The 25,153-nt window shown below is 36.1% G+C and overlaps 1 protein-coding gene across 3 annotated transcripts in view; it reads right to left on the bottom strand.

Annotated features, from left to right (window-relative positions):
- Window positions 1–25,153, bottom strand: part of PLEKHA5 (pleckstrin homology domain containing A5) — a gene marked incomplete at both ends in the record, with an annotated part of 157,512 nt that overhangs the window by 16,620 nt on the left and 115,739 nt on the right. For 2 of the 3 annotated variants that reach the window (XM_080616383.1, XM_080616384.1), the window contains 6 exons: window positions 5,604–5,684; window positions 11,155–11,208; window positions 11,872–11,991; window positions 14,686–14,769; window positions 16,338–16,806; window positions 21,887–22,354. In XM_080616383.1, coding sequence (XP_080472509.1) covers window positions 5,604–5,684; window positions 11,155–11,208; window positions 11,872–11,991; window positions 14,686–14,769; window positions 16,338–16,806; window positions 21,887–22,354 — 1,276 coding nt within the window. The remainder of the gene's footprint in view (window positions 1–5,603; window positions 5,685–11,154; window positions 11,209–11,871; window positions 11,992–14,685; window positions 14,770–16,337; window positions 16,807–21,886; window positions 22,355–25,153) is intronic. The other variant, XM_080616385.1, reaches the window with a different exon arrangement.

Genomic DNA, 25,153 nt, shown 5'->3' with positions numbered 1-25,153 from the left:
TAGAAAGTTGCATTAACTTAACAGGCTATGTTTCTAATGCAAACTGGATTTTCAAAGATGTGTAACTAACTCAATCAAACATGGATTATGTAGGAAGATGAAACTATCAGAGTACACCTAGACATATTATGTAAGTTTTCTTCTGTGCATTCTAAATACAGGGGCCCATTCTACTTGGAATTAACTGTTCTAGGCCCACTAAAGTCAAGTGTATCCACAAGAAGTATATTCTGATATGAATCTGAAATCAGAACAGGATGACCTAAGTATACAAAATATGTATAAAATATTTTGTTACAGATATATGCCAAGTAAGTGCCACCAAACACCCTTCTGCCTATTTTTTCCTATGGATATCTTCACCTCCAACAGAGTATTACCAGAAATGCCATAAACAGAAGCCCTTCTATTTTATCTTTGGACCCAGGAAAACTTGAGCCCTCATGCCAGTCAGCATATGAGGTATTCTCAAACTACTTTCATACAGCTCCTAACACTGAGTTCTTAACTCTTTCAGTCTCTGAACTGGCTGATAACAAGATTTAAAAATATTTTAAATGAAAAAAAGCAGCTCCCCATTTTAGAACGAACTGTCACATACAGTAACTATTTAATGTCCTACACAAGTATTGGCATACCACTATCGGCCTTCATATTCAATTTAATTAAAAACACGTGTGCACCGAGTCCCAACACAGATGCTTTCCTTTCAAGTATCTGTCATAATCAGGTCATCGTGACTTAATAGTGCAAGAAAGACTACAGAACACAAGTCCATGTTAAAAGACACTTATAAATAAAAGGACTAGGGAAGGGTTAATCAGACAAGCATTCCAAACATACAGTAAATCTTCAACTTAAGTGTTTCATTTCAAGACATTATGTCCACATACTTCATGCAAATGCACCTGGTGACAATTTCAAAGTATGTATAGTGTATTAAAACCACATAGTAACTTGCTTTGAAATGGACATTTTATGAAAATGGATGTTGGAATATGAAAAAAGCCACAGCACTTTTGCACCTTATGAATGTCACAAAAATTAAGAAATCTATTTAAACTCCTATTATTGTGTGGAGTTGTGTTTTTTAACTGTTTATTTTACCACAATGAGAGAAAAATGAGGAATGGAAATATTAAAAAAAAACTCATAAACATGGCCAAATGTCTTTAACTTACAGAAAAAAACCCTAGTTATATTTCACAACAGGAAGATTTTAGAGAAGAAAGATTATCCCCTATTAGATAAATACATAACACATCTTCCCAAGATCTTGCTCAGCATTTCATATGGCTTGACTAGAAAACTGTAATGTTATTTTTCCAAGCCAGTATTTTTTTACACTTTGAGTTTATTTGTATTTTTTCTTAAAGGGAGGGATTTTTTTTTGGCATTTCAACCTTCATTACAGCTGAGTTTATGATAGTTTGCCAATTCAGCATCCTTATCCCTACCTACCTCCTAAACAGAACATATTTTAAGTATTCGGAAAATGAAAACACCTTTTCAAAGAACACTACAGGCATGCTAATTCTTATTAAACTCCTATCACACATTTAAAATTGCTGCCAACTTCTTGCTTTTGTCAGCGGTTTTGGTTTCCCACAATAGGCACTGCTGGAGAGCCACTTCATTTCAGTATTTGTACTTCAACATTTTATGTAGGCTTAGCTCAAAAACTATAAAAAATCGTGTGAAACAACTCATCTCTTACAAAACAGCACCTTCTCTTTCCACAGCACATCCATAGATCAGCTTAAGGCAAAAAGTGAGTAATGCTATTGCATCCTACTGGAATTATGAAAGGAATTGCAGTAGACAGAATACAATTACACATTACAAGCAAAGGTTAACGACTTCATTATTCTGGAAAATGCATTACAAGAGCTCCAACGATCAAGTTATAGAAATGTTTTCTATGTCACGTTCAACAAATGCCTCTCACCAAATTGTTCCAACAAAAAACTTTACCAGGACAGTAATTCCAGAGAAAGAGTGCCACCTACTGAACCAATGACATGACTTGCTGCTGACTTCCACACTTTTCCTCAACATTTGCCTATTCAAATACAAAAAAAATCCATTCCTCTTAACATAGTGAAAACACGCTGCACAGCTCCAAAACTTTAAGGGGTACCACCCTGAATACCAACAAACAGAATTCACCATTTCTGAAAGGCAAACTGCGCATGCAGAGTCTGGCCAAACATGTATCTTACATGTGGAAAGGTAAAGTGACCTTAATCGAACCTCCATCTTATGTTAGAAATAATCTGTCCTCTAGTTTACCACCTCACTGTACAGTCCCCCATCTCTGTCAAATGCCAGTACCAGATGAATCACAGAAGTGGACAAATCCACCACAATGGACACAGTGTGGAACATCCTTAAAAGCAAATTTCTTCCCAGATAAGCACAAATCTCAATGAGGGCTTAAACCTATTTAAGCAGTCAATATTAAAAACATTCAAGTGACAGTATTATTTCATTACATTATAAGCTACTTTCAGATTCTGCTAACCATTTTGATTCCATAAACATATGGCAGGGTATTTCACACCCTGAGAGCACACTAAGCATCTCTGTGAGATGCTGCACTTAGGAAATTAAAACAACAATCTAGGCTATTTTGTGGGGAGTTCAAGTCAGACTTCCAAGAGGCTTTTGGAGTACTTTTTACTATCAATAAGCAGGGTATATGGGCATTTAACCCACAGTAGGCAAGATGCTCTTCTAATTTTGCACAGTGCAACAGGTAGCATTTCAAATACAAATCAGAAACACAAGATTTTTAGCTCAAACACAATCATCCCATGTGTTCATACAAAACGTGAAAAATACTGCTGCCTACGAATCTGAAAATCCAACATGCATAACATTTTAAACGCATGTAGTTACTACAACAGCAAAGTATGCCGTAAACAAGATTGTCCTACCCTCACAGAAACAAAATTTGACTATTTTAATATGTTTTGTAGTATATTAAGAACAATTATGCAAGTAAAGACCTGGATGTTAGCTTGTTGCACTCAGATTTTTGTTTTTCCCCCTTTAGGGAACTCACAAACATGAGGAGCTGAGGATAATCCTACTTCTTAAAATCAGCATGCTTTAGAAAACAAGATTAACCCTTTTCACCTAGTATTAGAAAGAAACAAAAAATCCCCAAGGCAGAAATGGGTCCAGGCTTAAAGACTTCCATTTTTCTTATCTGTGCATATGGAATCATTGCCCTAGCTCATACTTGCAAATTTACAGTACTGTCTGTAAAGCAGACTGATGTTAAATCAAAGTGATTTAAATAACTGTGAAGATGTAACAAATCACAAGCAAAAATGTCTTATACATAACACATTTGAAATAGTATATATTTTAGCTGCTCTACTAAAGAACCATTAATCATTACAAACAGGAAGCAAGACACCTTAATATTTAACTAAATGCAAGCTTTTCTTGCTTTCCTTTTCTAACTCTAAATGAGCTCAGTCACAAAACTGACGTGAATAAACTGAAGCAAATAAAGATCCTTTTCTCTACCCGCAGGAATGGTTATGGTCATCAGAAACGAGTTTATCATCTTGTCAACAAAACAGGTTTCAGTCGCATACAGCGAAGCTTCTCCCAATTGCTTACTTTCCTTTAAAATGGAAGTGGGGAAGATGACTGGAAAAATCAATTTATTTTATTTGAATAAAAGATTACATGTTGTTTAAACTTAAATAAGTTGCCAGAATTTTTAACAGGTTAGTTTTGCATTACAAATGTTTAGAAGACTACTTAGGCAGTGAAATTTTGAGTGGATTGTTATCCTTTCCTGGAAGTAAGTTAAGGCAGTATTTTGTATAAGAAACTTCATCCATGAAAGCAGGTCTTGCTGTTCTCTAGTTTATGCAATACACGGATTCTTCTGCACAAGCCTGGCAAAATGTCACAAACAGTCTGACCTGAGGAGACCACATCGCTAGTGACAGGTTATTCAACCTTCATGACCTGTTATATTCGCTGTATCTTTGACAAGAATGTGAAAAAAAAGGTGCTTATTCAGTGTCAAATACAAAGCAGCAGGTATGTCTACAAGGTGAAGGTAGTGCTGTGTAGCAATACCTTAGCTGACAGCATGGCTTTGTCAAGACAACACTCTGAAATTGGTACCCCTAAATATGTGGCAGACCAGCCCAGGGCACAGCTATACCTCAAATGTGTCTATATTAATATTAAAAGCTGATTTACCCTGAACACATCCAGAGCACCTTTGTTCATTAATACTTAGCTGTAATCTATTACTGAAAAGCAATTTGTTCAAAAAATCACAACAGCTAGGCTTCTTTTAAAGAAAAAACCCAACAAAATCCAATTTCATACACTGCTTTAGGGTACCTTACGTCTCCCATGCCTCTCCCAAATAGCTCCTTCAGGTTCCATGTTAAAGCTCCTGTTTTAATCTTAGGAGCACAAATTGTATGATCCTGAAATCAGTCACTCACAAATCAACTTCCCTTGGAAAGCTGAGATTTTTCTTGCAACTTTTCTGTATTAAAGGCAAATCTACCTTGTGGAGTTGACTTCCAAATAAAACATGAAATTAAGTTGCAGCATATTTTAGAAACATGGCAAAGCATTAATCACTAATAAATTACTGTTTCAAATGGCAGAATATCTCCTTTTTTTCAAACTATGCAACCCTTATATGTCATTTTGGCTCACATGGGATAAACGCAAGTGTAACGGAACTGGACAGATGTTCCCTTCTGACTGGCAGCCAGAATTGCATACCTCATCTGCCGCAAAATATCACAGCCATTTACATAAAAACAACATCTTCCTTGCAGTTCAGGCTAGAAACTTCCTAAACGTTCCCTGATGCAACAGGAGCTATTCAGTTAAGCCACAGTATCTCTAAAACACTGCAGTGCCAATGGATAGGTATTGGCCATGCTCATAAGTTAATGCAGGTTTCAACTCACAGACAATATTTCCATTCACATTTCTGATTCTTCTTCCATCATACCATTTACAACCATCACTAAATACTCTGTAAGTGTGCACAGTTAAATCTGCTGTGACTTTATGGACAGACACTGCCTTTTGGATTTACAGTCCCCAGATCAAAGTAATTTTGATCCGTCCTTTCTTCAGTGGCTAAAGGCTTGGTAGGTGCAAACAAAAACTTGTAAATCCACTTCCTAGAACAAAACAAAATTGCCAGAAATGACCAGGTAAACACCACTCACATGCTTTTGTAGTGGTCAAAAGAAAGAAGCACCTTTGAACACTAATTGCAAAGAATCATGCTAAGACAAATGTTGGAAGCTTATCGGAAATTTTATGAATTTACTGGACACCTGCATAAAGCATCAGCTAATTAAATTGTCTAGACAAAGTTATTCAGAAGTGTACATTGAATACTTAACAACAAAAACGTAGCAAAAGCCATGCTAACGATATTGCAGCATTTTATAAAGCATGGATGAATTGTGGTTTTCCAAAGCAAATAAGAGAAACACCAATGTTATGAATAAATCTGAGGAACAACCAAAACTGTCACTAAGGAAAATTTTCGCAGATGATAAAGCAATTTCATTCACTCTCCAAGACCTTACTTGCTGGTACAGTTGCGGTCTTAGCGCCGAGTTCTCAATCATAGTGTGAACCATGGTGATTAAAGGTTCATTCTCTTTCATCTATTTCAAATCAGGAGGAGCATACAGCAAACATCAGTTTACAGCATGGCTAGATTTGAAAGACGACACTGTAAAATATAGCCTCTACTTTAATTTTTTCTAATAATGCAGTAGATTACATTTTATCCCATGCTTTTTATATATTCCATCATTCAATAATATCAACATCTGAAAAGTTTAGTAATATCAAACAAATATATCAAAACCACATAAATTCTCAAAACCAATGTAATATTTATTCACCAACACTCTCCCTTTTTAAAAATAAAAATGCTTAAAAGAAGCCTGGCTTTGCACAATATTGAAATGAAAAGTATTATTGGATTATGCAACAGGAACACTCAAGCCTTTATCAGAAAACCTTTCAAATTATCCATTTAATAACTCAATATGCATTAAAAAGATGTAAGCATTTCCAGCCTCTCAATATTGAAGTGAGGTTTAGACTTATGGTCATATATCACAAAATGCCATTATATTCTGCACTGAACTTTGAATCATTACTCATTGTATTTATCCACCCCCATACACAGGTGTGAAACTACTTAGGAACTGGTCAGACATCTTCTACAATAATTAGTATTTATTGATATGTGTGCAAATGTCAAAACCAGATACTTCGATTTTTGAAGCAAAAAATGCAAACGTTTAGGATTTCAGAATAGTATGCAACACAGAAAATAGTATATGAATTCTCATTTTAGAAAGCAGACCTTTCTAACAGTAAAGGAAAAATTACAAAACCAGATAGTTTTCCTCTCCAAAACAAACTGAAAAGTCACTTAAAGCACAATCCCCCTCTTGTTTTTGTTGGAAACTTTAGGACCTGTTGGAAACTTTACCAGTACCTGTTTCAAGTATGGTTATAGAGGAAGGGGGTGTGTGTATGAATATTTATGATCTTTATGTGTGCATATGTATATATATATATATATACATGCACTTGCCATCAATTTGCATAGCAAGGCTTTGTTTCACAGAATTGAAATGCATCAGACAGCCTGAGTTCTTGATGACTTTTGGAATTTCTTGCCTGCAACTGTTTAGGAAAAAGCCTAACTTTTATATGTGGAGAAGGATTTTCTTTTTTTTTTTCATGGGAAATAAATATTTCTTGTTACAGCTAGAGAACCTTTTTGTTGTTTTTTTATACACAGTAAAGTCTGATCAGCTGATAAGGTAATTGCCAAATAAAGAACATGTTATCTTAAGAAGGCAAGTTTATGATGCTTTCTTTGTTCAAGGCAGGAAAATAACCAAACAAGCAACCCCTCCCATTTGCTCCATCATCTACAGTATACATGAACATAAAACTAGAACTGATACAAGAAGTTGTTCTCCCTCGAGATTAAAATTTTGTCCAGAGTGGGTATCACCAAGTGATAACAAAAGATATCTCAATAGGAAGATCAACAGTAAGGTCCAAAGCCAAGCAATCTAACTACAGCCAACTGAAATATTTGCAAAGGAAAAAGTGCCCTGAAGCTGAAATATTGGATAGGAGCATACTGTTTTGGATGCATTTTTATCGGGAGGATTTCAATAGCTTCAGGCTCTTTGGCTAATGATTTTTTTAAATTATTTCTAATTTTTCCTTTCTGACCAGTAACAGACAACTCAATTTCAGTGGAACTGTTCAAAGATCATTTTCATCCAGATTAGAGAAGAAACAAAGTGGATTTGATCAAAACATGTTCTGAAGTAGTGTTTTATTCTCCACCCAGCTCCTACTTTTATTTATGGGACTTCTTCCAATATTTTTACTACTAGCTGTGCTTATAAGGACACTGTTAGAAAAGGCTACTTATTTCCAGAAAAGCTCCAGTTCTTAAAGCCCTTATAGAACTAAGATCAGAAACCAGATAATTTGTAAAGTAATTCAATCAAAGAGCCTTTGTAGTAGTTAAATATAGCAAGCTCTCACCCTTTTATTAACAGTATTTCTAAAAAATACTCACATTCAATTATTGAGAAGTTAAGTTCTTGAGGGAGTATGTATCTGTCATAAACCTTCCATTAACTAAAGCTATCACACACACAAGGCAATGTGTACTGAAGAACTGGCAAAGTAATCGAGATTAGATGGGACACAATGGCAAGTCCCATGCTCTGAAAGGTTAAAAGGCTACATATTTTGTGTTTTTAAAGCATTGTCATGAGGCTACTTCCAAAGTGAAGTTAGATACTATTCATGTTGAATAAATAGCTCAAGGAAAAAATACTTGCTTATTTGTAACAAGTAAGCCTTGATCTTCTTTCAGTTCAGAAAAAGCCCAACATTACTTTTGTACAGTAAATGATACCTTTTAGGTCCTAGTATTATACTCAGTCTCTCCAATTAAAAAAGTTACAGAAACCAAAGATTCTCATAAGCAAACTGAAGTGCGAACTGCTGATGCCACACAGCAACACAGCAGTAAATCCAAAACATACAGCAGCCTTGGCTTTACCACTTTCGACTTCTAGTAAATAACTAGTTTTCTCCAGAAGTGATGCTTTACCTTTGCTTTTTTCTTTACTGATGTAGTCTATAAAAGCATTTTCCAGTTGGAAACAATGAAAAAAACACCTCTTTGACTATGAGCTATATGAACTGCTAAATTATTTATGAGTGAGCATCTGAGTGGGTATTTTGTGTTTTAAGCTGAAAAGCCGACCTATTGACAATTTTTTTCTTCCTTCCTTTTCCTGAACTCTCTTCCATGTTTGCTAACACCCTACAAAGATGACATTTAAGTATGTGCTGTTGTGGTGACAGTGATCAGCTGGAACTGTGGCTCCCTGCCAGAACAGTTGACCTCACAGATGAAGTAAGACCATATGTTATGGGTGACAAAAGACTGGCAGTTTTATTCCTTTCCTCTCAAGCTTCCTGATGGCAAAAGCAGTAGCAATAGGACCTTTTCTCCCTACTTTCTCTGCTCTTTAATCTTCTATCCAAAAAAAGAAGAGAAAAAGCACTTTTCCTTCCTGCCTTCTTTTTACAGCAATGCTGCCTCCACTGCAATTTTTTTTTCAGCCTACGGAACCCCTGTCCTTGAGCCTCCCTTCCTCCTCTGGGGAGGGAAAAAGGAGAAAAGGCAGTAGAAAGAACAACAGTGGTGGCTGGGTCAGCTCACTGTACCTTTTACAGATAACTTGAAAAATACAAAAATAGTAGTATATTAGTGTTGCTAATATAGGACACAGAATTTTAGGCTGAATATATCAGCTACGAGACATCTGTCAGCTCATTCCAAACCCCCTTTTACTATTCCAGCCTCCCTTAATTTACTACCTTTCCCCAGAACCACTTTCAGCATCTCAGAAATAAGGGTAGTGAAGAGGAGAAAACAGAAGCAAAGCAAAAAGAAAGTATGGATGTTGGCTGCAGGATCTTCACCCCTTTATCTGTCAACTTCTTGTTCAAGTTCTGCTTATTTTTATACATCTTTTGAAAACCGAAAGAAAAATGAAAGTACCAGCAGAAGTATATGAACTACTTTACACTTAAACTACTTACATAAGTAGCCATTCAAAAAAAGACAAGGAGAAAACATGAGAGCCAAAACAAAACAGGAGTTAAAAAAGAAAAAAAAAAAGACTAAAAGAAATTTGGTAGAGCTTCTACTGTAACAAACCAACCTGGCATATGCTGAGATCAATACGCCAACATGCATGAAGAGTTTTACACAGATAGCTTGAGCTCAGTAGAAAATGGTTTTTCAGCCAAAGAAAAGTTTTGCTATCAACATAAAATTCAGAAGCGTACTATAAAACTGGTTTGCTGGAATTTTCCATGGTAACAGAAAGAATAAAGTGGGAGCTCCTGCCATGGCTTTATTTACAAAGGAGAAAAAAGCGTGTCTAGCTTTTACTGGAAAAAAATGATGTTCCTACTTCTTGTTACTGTTACTGTAATTACTGGGTACGAAGTAAAGAGAATCTCAGGGGGATTTACTTCATACAGGTAAGTGTCAGTATTAAATTCAAACCAGGGGAAAAAAACCCCTGATCATCAAGTGGGACAAGTCTTCTAACCTGCTCTTCCATGACTTATTAATTAAGGGGATATATTTTAGACTGGAAAATTATTTGTTATTGTAAGAAGTACAGTGATTTCTTGTATCTCTGGTAGGGGCAATTACAGCACACTTATATGATTCAAACATTTCCTTAAATTAATGTTTATCACATTACATCTCTAAATTTTATAAAGTGCAAGTAAAAAGAAAATCCTTTTTATTACTTTGTATGTTCTACATAGGCAATTCTCTCCACTTAATCTGATCTATTATACTCAAGCAATAGTACAGTATATGGTTTTACACTTTACATGCATAGTTATCCTTTCTTGGCAATGAATTACGTTGTTGAAGACAGAATTATTCCCTTATTCCAAAACATCATAAACTGGAAATATTTGAGTTGGACAAAGTATTTTGGCCTAATTTAGCATGAAGTTTTTCCCTACTCTTTTGGACCTCCTGCAGCCCCTTAAAACAAGACAGAGATGTTTAGCAATGCATTGTCATCTAACTGAATTGATCACAATTCACATATTGTTTACAAAATACAATAGGAAAATAAAGTCACCGGGTAAACCAAGCATGTGTCTCTGTGGTTTTTAATAACTTATTGAAATCCTATTGCAGGAAAATGTAGGACATAAAAATTCTAACAGCAGTTGGTTTTAAGTGTAAGGCTGAAAAATTTCATTAGAATAAAGAATTATAGCTGAAAAAGCTGTAGCGATTTTTGTATTTTTAACTAATGGACACTTATTGCTTATATTTCTCCTAAGCACATATGACTGTCTTTTACGAGTGCTGGGACAATTTTCTCATTTAAAAACTTTTCACACACAACTTCAACAGAAGTCCAATTGATCATTCTTCACTCAACAATCAATTCTGTTAGTGAAGACAGAACTGTATCCTCACTCCATAACGTATCAGAAATGGTAAAGAAGTAAAATCGTATTCTTATATAAATCTTGAAGAAATAACTGAGTAAAAGAAGTAAAAAGCCGGGTTATGAGTTATTTAAAACACTTCTTCATGTTTGACTTCTCTTTTATTTAATGTCCTATAGAAACAGCTAACTCTTTTTAATTTGGAAAACTAAAATTATCTGAAGCACCAATTTTCTATAAACTGCATGTGTGTCATATGAGCATGGAACTATATTACTACTTTGGTTAAAGATGGTAAAATGCTACAGTTAGTGTTATCATAAGAAGGAAATGAACAGAAAAACTAATCAGTCAGTAGCTACCGTATTCTGATGAGTTTTAAATTGAGTGTTTTTTTCTGTTACATGTCAAATTTGTAACTGATTAAAATATTCTGTGCTACTAACAAGTGCATGTATTATATATCCAACTCCATAAAAAACACTGAAAATCCTTATCCCCAAATATTTCCAGCTTAGTAAGAGCAGGCAAAAAGCATTAAGAAATGAAAACACACAAGAAAATTGCAAATCCCACCTGATGATCCAAATACAAGGCATTCCTTTGAAGGTGATGTGAAAGAATCTCATTCTACCAGGCAGCAGTCAAGGGGGAAAGGAAAGGGACAGAAAGTGCAGAATGCATGAAAAGAGCTTTAAAAGATGTAAACTAGACAGTGATCTTTCTGTTTTACATAGAAATAAAATGCTGCTTTTATCTGCTGAACTATTAACGAGCTTTGATCCCAAAACAGAAGTGATGAAAGTTTGCCATGAATTAGACTATGAACTACTACATCATATTTTGCTTTTACATATACATTAAGCTCATGTAAATGTCTACTACATAGACAACTATAAACCCTTTGATAAACCTGTGTTTTAAACATGTCCTGATTTTGTACACAAATTACACGTATGATTATGTCTGATATGAGGCACTATAAGCAATAAATTAATCTCATGATCTATCACTACTAATTTTGTTTATAACACCAACAGATTAAGAACCTTTAAACTTAACTACAACATATTTAAAATATTCCTATGTAATTTTGACTCTGCTAATTTCAAAAAGCTATGAGGAAAACCTCAAAGGGTTAATAACAGAACATCACATACACAAAGAATCAATGTTACTCTACTTCCATAGTACTCAGAAAACTTAGCACTAACAATACAATGTAAACTTTGATTAATGAATGACTACACGTTAGTGAGAATGGTACATGACACACATTGCTTTATAGCTGACCTTTGGGCTGCTGGCCTCAAGTTTTAGTTGCATGAGCTGTGCTAGTGTGTGTTCCCGGATACTACTCAGTTCAGCTTGCTGCCGTCTCAGCTTTATTAGCAGCAGCGTGAGCTCCTCTGGCTGAAGGAGTGCAGTGTGAGAAGCCAAAGAGTAGAAAAAAGGTTAATTGGTATCCTAAACATCACTTTATGAAAATAAGGGTTCTTAGTATTTTTCTTACAAAAACTTTCTATAGCGATACAACAAAACATAGACCATTTTTCCCCCAATTGACCACTTTCAAATACATAATGAAGGGTTTCCTTTTAACTATTCAAGTGAATCAATATTGCAAATGCCATAAAAACTAACCATTCTGTAATACAGGACCAAAATAAGTAAGGATTTTGTAGGAGAAAGTCTGTGCAGTCCTCAGTTTTTTTCTGACATGGACATCAAATTGATGATATTGACTTAAGTGAAGGGGGAGATAATGCCAGCCCTTAGGATATATCATTACCTGTACATGGACAGCCATTTGAGCTTGGTGAAAGAATCAATACCCTCAAGAAAATTTAGTTTCTAAAATAATTCCTCAAATGCATGCATCAAAATTAAGGATAAAAATAATACCCCCCCCCCCCCCAGTAACTGAACTGCTTCAGAAACAATCACCCTTCACAAAATACTGCACAAGCGTGACAAAAGTAATTTTCCATTCCATCTTCCAGAGGTCTGAGGCTACCAGCTGATTTACTGCTTTGCTTTTATGACTAAGATGCACAATACAGCCTTAGGAAGTGATGAATAATAGTATTTAAAACCCAAGATTATATATGTAATAGAAATAAAGTCACACTCCAATGGGTATTTGTCACGTAATTCCACACAAATCAATTTAGGTCAGTTTGGGAAACTACCTGAACCAGTCCTGGGAACCATTTCTATTAGAAATACTTCAAAGAAAAAATCCAGCTCTTTAACATTACAAGTATTTTTGTTATGTTCCTGTTTGCTTCTGTTTCTTACACTTCTCCAGAAGTCAGTTTTATAAGAGGCTAAATATTCATTCAGCATTTTGGTTTTCTCAGTTCTGTGTGTTAATAAAAACCAAACCTTAAACACAGAAAACCCCTAAACCACTGCTTGCTCTCTCCCACAGTCACAGAATTTCCCCAAAGCAAAGAAGCAAAAGGTCCAGAGAACCACATATTGAATTACTGAAAAACAAATACCAGTTTCTTAGAATAAAGGGAAAAAAATTCTGAGAATAAGTGTGGCACTGGCACCGTTGTGAGTGTGTACCAAAGTAGCCCACGAGAGGGAGCAAGGGATTTCCACAAAACTTCAGTTGTCAAAAACATCTGCTTTGAGGGAAATCCAACACCAAAACCATATAGTCTAATGGCCAATCTTCCTCTTACAGAACTCATTCAGTTCCTGAATTTAAAATACCTAATTTCAGAGAGTAAGCATAGGAATGTACACTTCCATATAAGACATTTTCAAGTTCTCTCCAAAAATCAGTGACAATGCTTTCAGTCTGAAAATTAATGTAATTTCAAAGCACAGAAAACCTTATTTTCAGAAATAAGGATACTGAAAGTAGCATCTTTAAGCAAAAGGAAAAGTAGGTCACTTTTTCAAGATGAAAACTCCTGAAATGTTCTGCAAAAGCCCGATTTTAGTGCATTAGGAATAAACTATTTAATGGTACTTAAATCCAATGTTTGCAAGCAAACTTTTTTCCATAGAGGAGCCCATTGAACAGTAATTCCCACTCCTCTCTACAGATTCATAATGTTGCAAGCATTTTTGACATCAAGTGTTGTGCTTTTGATACAGCTCTTGGGACTCTCGCAACAAACACAACGCAAAATTTTGCTTAAAAGCTACCTAACGGATCCTTCCTCAGGCCTTTGCAATGCTTGTGCTGTGGGCAGGACTCGTGGTTTCTACAGGCAGAAGCTTGGACCTCCTTGCCCCCTGCCCGACTCATCAGCCCAGCTCCAGAAGCAGAGCTCAGGAGAGCTGATGGGGCTCTGAACCCAAAGAAACGTCTGAAGAAGACAAGGCGAAGAGATAAGGCGCCAGCTGCCAAAGGCCAACCCCTAAGTTGCAGAAGGTACCAGGGATTCATGCTGGGAAGTGCAAGAAACAGGGGCCAAGGCAGTGGAAGCTGTTGCCTACAGTATGAGTCAAAATCTGTATTATTACTCCGTAACACTCTCAAACAGTCATTTCAGATGGACAGAGAAAAATTACAGAAAAGAGACAAAAGCTAGTAAAGAAATTACATAAATTTAGGATCTCAAAGCTTTTGGCTAAGTGTCATGTTTCAATTAGGAAGGTGGACAGTATTCACCATTATTGCTCTGATGAAATATCTTCAGTGAGAATTTCAGTTCTACCACAGTAAAATGGGAGATGTCAAAAAAGGACACATTTTTACCAAAAGCGATTTTAGTACCCTTAAGATTTCAAAAAAAGGTAAACTTTATTTTTAGGATTTTCTAAATAATTCATGGAGAAATAAGTGTTTCGTAAAGTATTCTACTCTCTTTCGCGAGTTTCTATAATGTATCGAAAATGCTTAAAAAAACCCGCCAACTAGTTCTCAAAGAAAATCTGGACTGAGTGGCTACACAATACTCTCAGAATTCAATGGAATCACAGAGTGCTACTTTATTTGCTTTTAAAATCCCTGATAATAATTAAATTAAAGGCCACGTTTATGGCAAACTTTGAACAGAATAAAATTTCAGTGTTGCCTCTTCATGCTCAAAGGATTGTTCTTAAAAAAACCCTGATGTACCAAATAAAAATGCAACTCACTGTTTTGCCTTGGAGGCTCTGAGGAGTAACAGGCTGTAAACTCAGACCTGCTGGCATTGACCTTCTGTCAGGCACAAAGACATGCTGTACAAAAACAAAACCGCACATTATGATCCATTGTTATCTGAAGACTCAAAACCTATTAAATGCTAAAAAAAAGAAGTCAAGCCAACTTCAAGTCAAGCCATGACAAACTTCACATTCATGATAAATTTGCTATGATTTGTGCTAGTTTTAGCCAGTCGTGCTCCCTGTTGATCTACTATCTAGGACACACAAGTAGCTTACCTCTAAATTTTAAAAATACTCCAGCTTTCATCATTCATTAAATTAACAATCCTCCTTCACAGTTGTTGCCCTATTGACAGCACGTGTAGACAACAATTCTAGTTTTTCACCCACCATTAAAAGCTGTTTGAAAACCTAACATCTCTCTATAGATGGGGATTAAACCTTAAATTTACCCCACTGATTTCAAACAGTCAGCCTCCTTATTAACCGCCTCTTAAAAACAGGTCTGTGTTTTCAAGTTGATGTCAAAACCTTGCTGTGTAACAAAAACAAATACAAACCAGATAGCATGAAAAACCAAAGGAAAACAAATCTTGTATAAAAGACAGTAAATATGAAATACTAGCATAAAGTGTTAAAAAAGGAAAAAAATATATCAGAAGGCAAAACATGGCTGAAAGTACGCACATGCGTTGCAGCACTGACCCTAGTGATATTTCTCAGATGTGTGAGAAGCACTGATTACTAAATTTTTGAGACATAAAGGATGTCAAAACAAAATTACTCCTGTGTAGACAGGGACCGAAATACTTCCAAATCCAAGACTCAGTAACCAACTGGAAGTTATCTGAACTGCTTTAATACATAGTTGAAGGATGTTTTTTTTCCCTGCATCAAGAAACATAAAGACACCAGAGAGAAAGACTTTGGAAAAATGTTTGGAAACCTTTTATACAAACACTAGTTTTACATCCAACTGAAAGAGTAATTTTATGTAATTATTTCCAATGTATTAGAAAATCATGCATAACACAAGCATGATAGATACAGCAGAGCCGCATACGGCAGCCAGGTTTACAATTGGTTCATGTCTTCCTCTCACTGATGAAGACCAGCAAAGTCATACTAGTCAAGCGCTAACGTTGTGTGCAAATAGACTCTGTTCTTTAGTGATCACCCTAATAACTCAAAGGCATCAAAGGAAATAGCTGCACTCAGTTTTCTGCTGGCACCCAAGGCAGCCAAGCTTGTGGCTGAAGAATTGAAAACAGCACATGGAAAAAAATCTGGGATTTTCAGTCGTCTTAAAAGTTCCAGCTAAAAAAAGCTAGAAAGGAGAAAGATTTCTATAAGTACAACAAACTATTCTGAGTAATTTGCATCTGGATTCCTTTTCTTTCCTTTAGAGAAACATGATATCATGGCCAGTAATAGCAGGACAACATGTTTTCACCTAATGTATTAGAAAAACGCCTCTTTACTATCTTTAGATTAAATGCTTTTAAAAATCAAACCTTTCTCCATGAAAACAGTGATGTAACTTAATAATACTAAAATGAGTACTACAGTGCAACATGAGTATTTCTACTAAAAATCCTTGTAAATAAGATTTTTAATGATTAAAAAAAAAGTATTTTTACCTTAGTATGATGTGCCCTGTGTCTGCGATCAATAGTTATATCTCCCCTTTGCACGGGTGAAGACACTTCTGATCTGTAGGTCCGCTGTGGGGAATATCCTTGGAAACCAGCAATTGAACCATGAGAAGGTGAAGTGGGAATCGAATGCATCGTCTGATCAGAAATATTGATCATAGTTTTTGGGCTACTTAAAGTACTGTGTCTGGTAAGAGTTGTTTGCTTATTGTAAAACTGGCGTTGCTGCCATTCATAGAGCTGCCACATTGTGTCATCACGCATTGACCTCCGTTTTTCTTCGGCTGTTACTGGTCCTATGGCTCTGTCGTAAGCCGACGGTGTTATGCTGCAGAGGCTCTCCGGCCGTGCTTTGCTGTTCCTTGGCAGTGTTCTGTAGCCTTCTGGGTACCGGGGTAAAGCTTGATGTCGATGGCTTGGCATGTTTCTTGGTAACGTCTGATACGAGATTATGCTGAAACACAAATTTTTATTTTATTAGTGGACGGCATTAATATTATGGCTATATGAAGTTTTCCAATGCTGGTTAAGTTTATCTAGCTAATTCTTACCTTTTTTTTTAACATTACAAGTGTCATTTTAAAGGTATGCAAGAAAATTAAGACAGCAATTAATGAATCAACTGTACTGATTGAATGCACTGTAGCAGCCAAAACTGGATTTCTCTCTGATTAGCTGCTTGATTGTATAATCCATATTACATCTCTTTACCAGCTAACAGCCTAGTAGTGTTAAGTTTAAACTAAATCTTGTCACTTGTCTATATGCTGGATAGGTCAAAGTTTTGAAAGCTTTAAAGTTCTATACTGTTTCAGTATGGGCCCCTTTTAAATGTTCTCTTTTTGGAAAGTGAAAAAACCCTCCTGTTGTTTCCCCTACAAAAATCTTTAGGAATTACAAGAGACATGAAAATTTGTGGGTTTTTTTTAACAGCAGACCAAGAAAAAAAAAGCAGTAACTGTCTAATGAAATTATATTCTGAAATTGTCAAGGACAAACCATTCCATATCAGCTATTCAAGCAAAACAAGTAGCACACAGTATCATAAAATGGTCTGGGTTGGAAAGGACCTTAAGATCATCTAGTTCCAACCCTTGTGCCATGGGCAAGGACGCCTCACCCTAGACCATGTCGCCCAAGACTCTGTCCAACCTGGCCTTGAACATTGCCAGGGATGGAGCATTTACCACTTCTTTGGGCAACCCATTCTAGTGCATCAGCACCCTCACAGTAAAGAACTTCTTCCTTATATCCAACCTGAACTTCCTCGGTTTAAGTTTGAACCCATTACCCCTTGTCATATCATTACAATCCCTGATGTCCCTCTCCAGCATCCTTACAGGCCCCCTTCAGATACTGGAAGGCTGCTATGAGGTCTCCATGCGGCCTTTTCTTCCCCAGGCTGAAATATTTTTTAGTTTGATAATAAATACTGTATTGGTTTCCAACTTCTATATGAATGCAAAGGCTTACTCTTTAATTTGTTGCCACATTGAAATTCTGGAGTGCTGCAGCAACTCTCAGCATTAGTTAAAATGCAAAATTATCCATTCTGAGCATCAATGCATGACTAAGTATGACAAAGCATTTACTGGTTTCGTTTTTTTTTTTTTTTTTTTCCCAGAGGACAAAATCTAGGTCATAAACATTGATTCATTCAACCCTTATCTAAAATTCAGATGAGCACCTCTTAAAGCCTTTTGCTACTCATCATATAGATGAGTGATACTCGCCCAGAGATGTCTGATCTCAAATTGGACTTGATTCTGCCATCAGAGGGCAGCAGCTTCTAGCTACACCCCAGACATTTAAACTAAAATCCCTGCCACCAGCAGGCACCAGAATCTGAAGATGGTTTTGAATGACTTAGTGCCACAATTAGAGAAATGGTGTAGGGCAAACGGCAAGGTAAACTAACATCATGCATGTTCGACCCTGATGAAATAACTATCAAGGAAACTGATGATGGTGAAACCTACCTTTCACTGAAAATAGTTAAGCTGAATATAACCACCTGCAACATTCTGCAAATGAAAGCTATTACAAAAAGCTTTGCATACAAAATCTGCTACAGTTTCTGAAGCTTTCCAAGAATTAATGAAGTATTATCCCAATTTTGCACATGGGACAGCTTTTCATGCTCACACAAAAAAAAAAAAAATAGATTCTAAATCCGACTTTTGTTGCAAAACCTGCTTAAATACCTCAAAATTTCTTCATGTAACATACCATTAGTGATAAGGGCTTTTCTCCATCTCCATATTTAAAAAACAACCAACCAAGACACCTTTGGGTTCAACTTGTAACTTTTAAAGTATTATTTTAGCTGTTCACAAATGGGTATGGAGAAGCCTGGTATTTTCATGAAGATATCCAGTAGCTAGATACACCTCACTCACTGAAGCTCCTCTCCCATTTTATTAATTAAACGGGCAGTCTAATCCTGGTGGCTCCTTTAAATAAGCTGGACAAATTGAAGAAGAACTATCTGAAGTTCTTGCTATGTAAAGATAGCAATTTAAAATCCACATGCAATTACTTACATTCTAGAACATTTAGGAAGATAACATACCCATCTTCTATGGGTAAACCACAAAAACTGTAAAAAGCCCAACTGCCTCAGTATTAAGCCTTGTTTTACATCATTTGATAAATTCAAAACAGATTCACCAATGTCCTGCTGATAGTCATTCTAGTCAACCCCAAAAAGCAACTCTAGATAGTACTGCAGCTTATAGCTGCCTTGCACACAAGGAAAGACTGCTGCAGTCAGTCAAGCAGGCATGCACACTTTGACATTGCAAAATATTTCTGAAACTATCATAAATAGCTCCCTACAAATCCTCCCATATGAAAAAAAAGGCTTCTACATGAGTTTACAGACCCCTTATAGACACCTTTAGAGGTTGTCTCTACGATTACTGTTGGGTAGCAATACCAGTTCCAGCTTCCAAGTTAGACTATTTGGGAAAGCAACTTTGCTGCTAAATCTTGAGGGGATCAGTTCTGCAATGTTATAAATGCCCTCAGACTGAAACCTCAGAGTTGCCCTTCATCTTAAGGAATGCAAACACCAGCTGGCCCAGAATACCAAACTTCCACATGCAAATCAAGCAAAGGTTGGCAGGCTGAAGACAGAAAACTGGTGCTGTACAGCAGGCATTTAATATTTAGAATGAAGCTTATATGGCCAGCGTGGGGAGACAAAGGCTCGCATCCTGGGTTAGCAGCCACAAAAAGCTTCACTTAGTACCATGCAACCCTTCCATATTTTCCCACATTTGAGAAAGACCACTCAAGCGAGCCAGTTTTGGTGAAAACATTTACTCATAACTGACTTGTGCAAAACAAATTAAACAATATGATACTGAGGTGGAATGATTTAATTTTCATTAAAAAAATAACAATTTTATTTTTGGCTTAAAAAAGGTTTTTCTTCCCCAAGGCATCAGTTGTGCTTATTTGTTTGGCTCTTGCAAAACTAGATGTCCAGATCCATGGAAATTGCTGATAACAGCTTAAAGAATTAAGAACTACACTGCAGGCATTAATTTCTCAGGCAATCAAACTGCTAAGGGGTCAGCCTGTTCCTCTAAAAAATTTAGTAGTTTTACACTGAACCCGTTTCATTCCATACTGAGGACAGCAAACAGCTCCTATTTTATATATAGCTATTTAATTGAACCTGTTTGATAACATTTCAGTATTCTTAAAGCTCTAAGTTTTTTTTTTCAGTCTGACACCGAAGATACTCAGTTTTGTCCTCCATGGTTTCTCTAATACATCAGAGAGACAGATAAAGTGGAGAGCATCTTTGTTAAAGGTCAGCAACTCTTCCCCATTAAGTGAAGACCACTTTTCTCAGAAATTCAAGTTGAGTTGAACAGGTCTTACTACAAAAAAAAGCCTTACCAGCCTCTCACCCCAATGGTAAGCTTTAACATAAACTGGAGCTTCTTTCTACTCTCATTCACCAACTTCAGTTCTACTTAAATCTCTGTCTCCAGACAGAACTGGCATTCTGAATAAAAATAAGATTTTAAATTTAAATGAAACCACATTCTAAAGACATCACTATACATTAGGAATTTGGATCATTATTCAAGGCTGTTTGCACAGAAAACAAAGACAGCTCAAAGGCCAATGCTTTTTCAGTTTGCTACCTTTATGTTGAACTGCATTTGGAAGCATACCCTTTGCAATACCAATGCCCCAATAATTAAACAGATATCGTTAATTAGTAGCATATTGTTAACAGTACTTCCCCTTATTTGATTCCCACAATGAAATCAATTTTAGGGTTCTTATACTTGTTACCACCTAAAAATTGGCACAGTTATTCAACTTTCTACTGTTTGGTTGCAATTTTTGCAGTCAAATTAAAAAAATCTAATTGCATCAAACAGCCACCTCAGTTCTCATTACGCAAGCATGCATGATAAAATCAAAGTCAGAGTCTGCAAGACCCTGGCTGTACTGCAAGCTCAAACTTGATCAAACTACATATGTTGAGTATTTCATGAAACAGCATATTAACAATTCCTCATTACATTTCATTTAAGGACTGAAAGCAATGAGGAAATAATTCAAACAATTTTGGCAAGTGTAAGTCAAACTGATGTAAAATTTTCAAGTTTTTGCAAAAAGTGAAAAGCCCTCAAGCCCCAGATTTTTAAATTTGTGGAAAACACATTTTCTGAAAGTGGGTCTATCTTCAGCTCTGTGTCCTGTTATCTATCTATATGCTCCCTCATTTCAGCTCTTCAAAATATCTCCCGTGATATCATCTCCATACTTCCTATCTAAAGTAATATTAAGAACTTTTATATTTTACTCCTAGAATTGCTTGTACCTAAGCCAGCCTGGAAGCAACACACCTACTACTCCTGTCAAACAAAGAAACTGCTATTGGTACAAGATTCAATATTGTCCATCATTCACACATGATTTTAAAGCTTCAGGAATAAGCACTGGAACTCAGTATTAGAACTGAGAGGTGTTTGATTTCATGAGGTGAGAAGCTCTAATCATCAAGTTAGTTAGATCTCTATGACTTTCTCTTAGGTAAAGCTTCACTCTCTTCAATTAAAGCTTGTTTAAAGTTTAAAGGCTCTCTGGAATATTTTTGGAGAATTTTAAACAAAATGTTATTACAAGAATTTGTGAACAAAAATGCAGAACACAGGGAAATTTCAAGAACAGATTTTAAGAGGAAAAAGAATTGTTATGACTGGTGACACCTCCTCTCTGCTAGGAGAGAAATTTGTAACACCCAAAAAGGGTTTCTGGCCATTATTAAGCTATTAATATGGACAAATTTATTAATAATCACTCAAATGTTAATAAAAAAAGAAACTGTAATAAATCTGTTCCAAGCAGTCATCCAGGCACTTCTTACAGAGAACAATGAATGACATACTTATGTAATAGACACGAAAACCTAAAGAATCTAGCCAGGATACAAGTTTCAGTCCTTTCTTGCTAGAAATCCTAGGGGAAAAAAACCCCAAAAGTATTTATTACATAGTACTTACCCTCTTGTTTCCTCTTCTTGTCCTTTCCCTCTTTGTATTTTAATCCACTGTTCCAACTGCAGCATTGAATTAGTTCTCTGCATAACTCGTTCAGACTCCATATGTGACTGAACCACATTGTGATGACCTCCATCTCCAGCATCTGCCAGAACAAGCCCAACAGCTTTATTCTCAGACCCATTCAAATGAACTGGTCTGAAGTGTCCAGCCTGAATTGTGCTTATGGGTAAAGTCCTGTATTCGGATGCCAGAGGATTTAGCTTTACACTGTTAATTTTTGTTAATGGCTTATCTTGCCCAACTTTCTGGAATCCATATTTTTCAGCTTCCAAAGCTTTCTTCTCTTCATTTTTGTTCACTTCTCTATTTTTCTGGTTATTGTGTGCCTCTGGCTTAATTAGCACCCGATGGTTTGAAATATTATTTGCCTCTCGAGGTGATGTATTTTCAGTGGTTAACTTCTCTATTCTGGAAAGGAATATAGGACAAGCTATAATATCAACAAAATATTCATTAAAGAACAGGGATAAAAATTGAAAATGAATATATTGATGTTTATCAGGATTATTTCAGTGAATCCCTGGTACAGATATTTTACACCAAATTTTCTCTTCAAGGGAAAAATGCAGGTTGTATTTTCACAATAACCAAGGACAGGTTGGGGTGGTTTTGGTGGTTGTTGTTTTGTTTTTGGTTTGGGGTGGTGGAGTTTTGGTTGGTTTGGCTTTTTGTTTGTTTGGGAGTTTTTTTAGTTGGAGCGTGTGAGTATTTTTTCTTCCAGGCTTCTCAATTTCTTTGTTATTTTAAAATCATTTACAACATGCGTGAACTTTTTAAAGCCGACTTCCAATTAACCCCCGAGAAAAAAACGTGCACAAGAGGAAATGAAGCCAGAGTCTGTAAAACTGGATGTTCAGTTTCTAGAGGGCTGGACATTCAAAGAGTAAAAATATTCAGCGACGCTCCAACAGCTACAGCTTCCAGATGTCAACAGCCTGAAATTCAGATGATTTTTAAAGCCATCTTTAAAAATGGTAGTAGATTACATTGCTGACCAGCCTGTGATTCACATTACTGCTGAATTTAACATATAATGAGCACCTTTAAAGAAAGCAAACAACTTCCCAAGGTCACTGGCATCAATTAGGTTTCTCTGGCATGTTATCACTTTGGCTGGCACACATTTTGTGGAAAATAACTGTGGCTTCCTTAATTTTAAGGGGGGAAAATAGCTGCTGACTTAGGGAACCATACCACAAAAAATAATGGTATTTTTAGAACAGTTACTGCTTTACAGTACTTACACAAGTACTCAATGTACGCAGTTCTTTTAGTTATCCTCTTTTTAAAATTTCAGAATATCAAGAACCTGTATCGTTTTTCCATACTGGGACATGAACTGAACACACAGATCAGACAGTGACTTTCCCCTTCTCCCCCTCATTTTTTACTAGGAAAAAACAAAACCAAAACCAAACAAAAAACAGCAACAACCACCACAAAAAAAACCCCAAACAAACAAACACAAAACCCTAAAATGTTTCAAACAACATTTTCTGGTACAGGACAAAATTAAAGGAAGAGATATAATTCTTTAAGGTTATATTTCTGTATAAAACCAACCCAAGAATAAAACTTTAAGATGATTTCAAATTAACCTTTCACATTGTTTTGCATCTGTTTTTGCAAATGCATGATTCATCTTTATAACTGTGTCCAGCTCAAGTGCCTAATCCATGTGTAAAAAGGCCATTACATATACAACTGCCCAAGAGCACAAGTACGACTGCTCCTCTGAAAAAGATTCTAACTCCAAGCAAACTAACTACATACAAAGTGGTATTTTTCCTTACCCTGTCTTAAACAAGAGGCTTAAATGTCCAACATGCGCACACTTCTCCAACAGGTTTTTTAAGCCATAAATTCCCAACAGGCCAACAATTATCTGGGACACAACCCCAGCAAATACATAAAGGACTGAAAACTGTAAGATCCTTACAAAATACTACTAGTAACATTGGATACTTAATTTTAAATGTACCTCCCATTAACATCCTACGCTTGCTATGAATCCTCCATGATGTGAAAGGAATCCAGAGACTCCTGCCTTGACAAGTATACCATTTTAAACCTATGAGTCAGAAATAGTAAGACGTCAATGTCCGCTGCATAGTATGTATCAGTTAGAATGAAAGGCTCATGCACTTTGCATGTTAACAAGGGGTGTTAATTTTTCTCCCCATGCCTCTTCCTGACATAGTTGTGATGATCCCAGCCTCTGCTCGATACTTAATAATGTTATAGAAATCCTCCAAACTTCACTCTATTAACATAAGTAGCTCAAAATAGTCCTCCTCTTTCAGTGATTATTCCTTAGCTGCTGACATGAAAGTGTACACATCAGAAATATTGTGAACTAAAACATTACATCTATAAAATACACCATTCAAGAGTGAGGTGTTCTCTGTTCCCAAGACCAAGTATTTCTGCCTATGTTCCTTCTCAAGATTATGAAAAAAAAGACTTGTGTACCTCCCCCCTCTCACCTCGAAACTGTACTACCTGCTGTTCTACCACAAACTAAAGGAATTCCCTGAGCAGGAAAGTGAATGGAAAACTTCATTCCCCACAGTTATTACCTCAAAGGGTGTTGGTATTAAAATTTCAGTTTTCAGCCAGTGCTCAAGAATTTACAAATAAATGTAAGGACTACTTTACAAATAATTCTAAACTTGGGCATTAATGTATGCAACACGCCTTAATAGTACCACCTACCCCTTATATAGCTCGTTATATCAATTTTTCTCAAGGCACTTTACAGCAGAGAAGCAGTTGCCATTCTACACATGGAAAATCTCTGGTGCAGAGGGAGAGTGGCACCTCTAAGGACAGTCATCAGATATGTAGCAAAGTCAAGACTTGGCACAGTTTTCAATTTATGCTATTACATTACTTTCCACTGTCTGTCCTAATTAAAAACCAAAATCACAAAATTGTTTTTCTGTGCAATCTCTGTGCTGTATTACTTGTTACTATGGTTATACACAGCAAAGACAAGCATGTATATTTGACCTTCTTTGTGATGGTGTAGAGGCTGAATGACTGACATCCAAATAGACTTCTGGGCTCTCCTTTAACTTTGTTTACCAAATCAAACAACTCCACATGAGTAAGATCTCTTTCTACAGCAAAGGATCCAAATGGGAAAGAATTATCAGAAACTAACAGATAAATATAAAAACCATAAATCCAGCTCTATATTTAGCT

The sequence above is a fragment of the Psittacula echo genome, assembly GCF_963264785.1.
Source record: "Psittacula echo genome assembly, chromosome: 1".
Classification (NCBI taxonomy): domain Eukaryota; kingdom Metazoa; phylum Chordata; class Aves; order Psittaciformes; family Psittacidae; genus Psittacula; species Psittacula echo.
The sequence above is the reverse complement of the archived record's forward strand: the minus strand, read 5'-3'. Positions and strand labels throughout refer to the sequence as shown.